The sequence below is a fragment of the Chinchilla lanigera genome, unplaced genomic scaffold (genome assembly GCF_000276665.1).
Source record: "Chinchilla lanigera isolate Chin_1 unplaced genomic scaffold, ChiLan1.0 scaffold00004, whole genome shotgun sequence".
Classification (NCBI taxonomy): domain Eukaryota; kingdom Metazoa; phylum Chordata; class Mammalia; order Rodentia; family Chinchillidae; genus Chinchilla; species Chinchilla lanigera.
The window spans coordinates 19,923,501-19,928,080 of NW_004955405.1; the positions used below are offsets into that span (position 1 = coordinate 19,923,501).

General features: G+C 34.1%; 1 protein-coding gene across 13 annotated transcripts in view; it reads right to left on the reverse strand.

The window, feature by feature from the left end:
- Ppfia2 (protein tyrosine phosphatase, receptor type, f polypeptide (PTPRF), interacting protein (liprin), alpha 2) overlaps positions 1 to 4,580 on the reverse strand; it is a 453,918-nt gene that overhangs the window by 85,752 nt on the left and 363,586 nt on the right. For all 13 annotated transcript variants that reach the window (XM_013517986.1, XM_005374377.2, XM_013518004.1 and 10 more), the window contains one exon: positions 1,836 to 1,971. In XM_013517986.1, coding sequence (XP_013373440.1) covers positions 1,836 to 1,971 — 136 coding nt within the window. The remainder of the gene's footprint in view (positions 1 to 1,835; positions 1,972 to 4,580) is intronic.

Below are 4,580 nucleotides of genomic sequence, written 5' to 3' on the forward strand. Positions count from 1 at the left end.
TGATTATTTTAAAGCATCTATATATGCAATAATTTTCTTTATTTGTAGACATAGCAATTTCTATTTACTTGTACTCAAGAATCTGCCTTTCTTATGCTAGTCTTATCTACATTTTTCTTATTAAAATCTGAGACCACAAAATTTATACCAAATGACTTAAGACTCATTACCTCAAATTCATATAGGTTCTAACAAACTATTACTAAAATATCACACGATATTTTAATTTCATCTTTACTGCTCTGGTCACTTGACTATCTCATTGACTTTTTTTAAAACTCAAAGTATATTAATTGTACAGATTATATTTTTGTAAGTAATACAATCAATCTTCTATTTGAAAGAGAATCATGCAAACCAATAAGCCAGTGTTTTTCAAACTAAGGTCTGAACGTGTAAGGCTGTTAGCATGAGGAATAAGCCCTAGAGTTCTCTGTTTTCCAAAAAGTTAGTCATCATTATTTTGATTATGGAAAAATAATCATATTTCCAAGCATTAATTTAAGAATGAGGAAATAAATTAACATTTGTTACAAAGTGGTTCTGTACCAAACAGCACTAATTTATTTGTTACTTAATAATGAGAAACAAAAACTCAGATGAACTTAATATAATATTCACTTGCTTGTTTATTTATTCTTGCACTGAACAGATATTGAATGCCTAGCATGATGGCTTAGTTATATATGGTATATGGGTGTCAATTAAAAACCAAGATGTTAATGGCTTGTGTACACCTTAGGAAAAATAAGTACAGTATTTTGAATAATGAAAGTAGTTGGCAAAAGTAAACTATCCTCAGCACAGAAAGGAACAGCTTTACTTCTCTAGAAAATATGATTACATTATCATTCTAAAATTGTAATTTATGAACTGAAGTTGCTGACTGAATGAAAGGTCAGTGTTATAGTTTATCATTATAAAAACATTGTTCTTTGTAAATACATGTGTATTCTATGTACATTTTCCTCCAAGTGTTTTTCAAATAGTAACTTTCATTAAAATATTTAATGAATTTGAATTAATGATATGAATGTCATTGCTTAAGTGCCAAAATATACCAAAAGTTAGTTTGTTTGGTAATATAGCCTAATGGTTGAGCCATGAACTTTGAAACCACATAAACATATGCTTTAATTTTGATTCCATCAGCTTGCTGGTGATTTAAAGTCATATTTTTTATCTTTCTGAGCCTCAATATTTTTATGTCTGAAATTAGTATAAAATAGTACTCACTTCACATTATCAAATGGATAACTATATAGAACATGCTAGTCTTAACTTCTGGAACATAGAGCATTGGAGCTCATAGCTAGATGGCCTTGCAAAGCCTCATGCAGTCATAGATGGGGCTTTTGTGGGGTGGCTGAGTTATGGGTGTGTGGTAACTAGATTTGTCCTCTAATTGATTTAGAATAGTTCTGGGTGTAGATGATGGAAAGGCCCATTCTGAGTGTGGGTGGCACCTACCAATACAATAAAAAGGGAAAGGAAGGCTCCCTGTCTGCTGCTTTCTGCCTGCTATGCAATTGACTATTTCTTCTTTGCCATGCCACCCTCCCTTGGAGCCAGCCAACTATGGACTGAAACCTTTATAAACTGTGAACCAAAATAAACGTTTCTTCCTTTAACTTGTAGGTGTCGGATATTTTGGCCCAACAACGACAAAGTAGCTAAGACATACAGCCTTTAGGTAGTTATCATTTAAAAATGTCATAGTCCATGGCTGAAAATAATAGAAATGTCAGCATTTTAAATTTGCCTTGTTAAAGTTCCATCCAAAATGGAATCAAGTATTTAATTAAAATTATCACAGTTGGAATAAAATTATTTACCTTTGGCTCATCTCTTCTCACACCCATGCGGCCTCTCCTTGGTCTTCTTATCACTTTAGTTGTTCTGTAATCAGACTGGCTGTCAGCTAGGGATCCAACTGAGTACCGCAACTCAGCTGAAGAGTCTAGATGAGTTCTGCCGAAAAGGAAAACTATGAAATATATCTAACCTCGAAAACTAAACTTGCCAACAAATTACCATCTGCTCCTTAACTGGCAATAGAGGAGAATCCCTCAAGGAAATAAGCACCAAGAAAGACAACGGGTGAGTTGTCATGCTGATTAAGTTCTCTTCCGAAACTTAGAGTATATTAGAAGTTCCATTCTCAGGTTCTTTGCTGAAAGTCTAGTGCATTTTCTCCTCTCAGAGAACACTTTAACCTTCCTGTTTAGTAGCATTTTCAAACATATAGGCCAGTGATATAGGTTAGGATTGATAACCAAGAACCATTGTATTAAATTCAGGCAATTCTATTTAGTTTTCACTCATCAGTGGTTGTCTCAATATTTCACATTATATTTATTTTAAAGTTTTCCCCTTAACTGGGAAATGCATCAATTTTGGGGCCCTGAAACTTTACCAATGAACAGTTTTGAAATCCTTTAACACATTTTCTATATTAGAAAGTTCACTTTCAATTTAAAGAAACAACAACATGCACACAATTGGATTTCTATAAGGTTAATAATCCTATATTTAAAATACAATAGTATGTACACAGAAACTTTTTTTTTCAGCTTTTGTTAAGCTATTGTTACAAAACTGATGAAAGAAAAATCTTTTGGTAATCACATTTGATTCTGTAATTTGCTTTGAGATGAAATAGTTGAAAAGTTTATATTGGAAAATATCATCACACTGGTTTTCAATAAACATGGTAATAAAGTACACTGTAATCAAAGTGTAGAATAGGCTTCTTCAGGCACATTATTTTTCTATGGATCCACAGCAAAGTCAGTCTATTGCTACAATAATGATGATGGTAATAACAGTAACTTCATACTGTCCTCTAAAATGAAATAACAGAACCATCATCAGTAGAAAATATACTTGAAGCTGTACTTTCTGTTGAAATTGGGACTCCTGCTGATTGACTATACTCTACACTCTATCCCTTTGTTCCCTTTATGAACAAAGACAAGCGTAGCTGAATATTTGTTAAGATTTTTAAAAAAGATTAAGGAAAGTCTGGATGTTTGCAATGATGGGAGACACTTAGCTGATTTCAGACCTTGTTTTGTGTGTGGATAATTAGAACAAAATGGGAAATCATCAGCCAAGTAGGTGGCAGTTATTATTTTTATAACAATAAGCTTGAGACCTTAGGAAACTGGTGCTCTACAGAATAACTCATGCATTAAAAAAATTAGCCAGTACATACTTAGAAATATCATAACTCTCAGTTTTTATTTATTGGACAGAGGCTCTAAGTTTCATGAAAAAAAGATCAGATTTCTCTGAAGACAAAAATCAGGAGGATGCCTGGCACAAAGTACCTTATAAGTAAGTACTATATATTATCTAGGGGGATAATTATTGAATAAAACTATAATGTTCTTCCGAACTACCTTGCTCAGAATGGTCTAGATCTCTTTCACCTGTGGCAGGCTACTTATGCTAACATCTCTTTCTTCATTAGAGTAGAGTTTGTACCATTATAACTCATTTTCTTGGGACTAATTTTTATGTTGTTTTATCTCTCAGTTCTTAACCATTTATTAAAAACAAGGAACAAAACACAGAACTGGCACTTTAATACCTGCTAAAAACTCTTCAGTGTCCTTTTAAGACTCTATAATCTGAGGCCTTACTTATGTTCCAGCTTCACTCTGGGGTACTTTCTATCAAGCCAGACTGCTTTTCATTCAATTCCTTCAATAACAAACACTTTATTTCACTTCTGAGTCTTTGTGCATGCTGTTCTTCCTGCTGGAAACAGTCTCTTAGCGCATCTACATTCTTAAAGTCAGAATAAAAGTCCTATTGCCATATACATACTGTTCTTGCTCCCAATAATCCCTGTTTGAACAGTCCACAAACTAGTATTCCCATATGTTCCCCTGGAACAGGTACTCTTTAGCACAACTATATCTCCAGTGCCTCTGTTTCTGGTGTGTGAAAAGTATTTAGTAGATCTTGAGGGAGCCAAAGACCCTAAGCTGAAGCTGATTCCATAGGAACCATGGGCTAGAGTCTATGCAAAGCAGGTATTGCCTCTCTCTGTCTCTGTCTCTCTGTCTCTCTATCTCTCTCTTCTCTGAGCTACATTTCTAAGAGGAGAAAACAGAGGGAAAATTTGCACACTAATTCCAATTTTAAATGATTGTGGATATATATTTTGTGATGCCTTTAGAGGTACAAAGCAGTCAACAGTTCCTTTAAGCAATGCACCATGCAGTGCCCCCACCAATATCCTGCAATTCTTGCATAAAATCTCATTTTAAAACTTCTATGGATAAATCGTTCCGAATTTTCTGACAGAATGTTTCTTAACCTTCCCTGTGCTTTATTTCGCTATCGTTCTTTCCAAGTACTCAGATCCTATCCTTTCTTCAGAGTTGAGCCAAATTTACCTTTGTCTAGCCATTCTGAACCTCATTTTACTTTCTTCTCGGATCAGCAGCTAGTAGAAAATTAGTATCAGTATTCATTTCAGTTCATCACCAGCCTTAGCTCATCTCATGTCCCTTCTTGTAAGACCCAAAATTGATAGTTTCAGTTTTGATGCCTCTTCTGTTTTATAT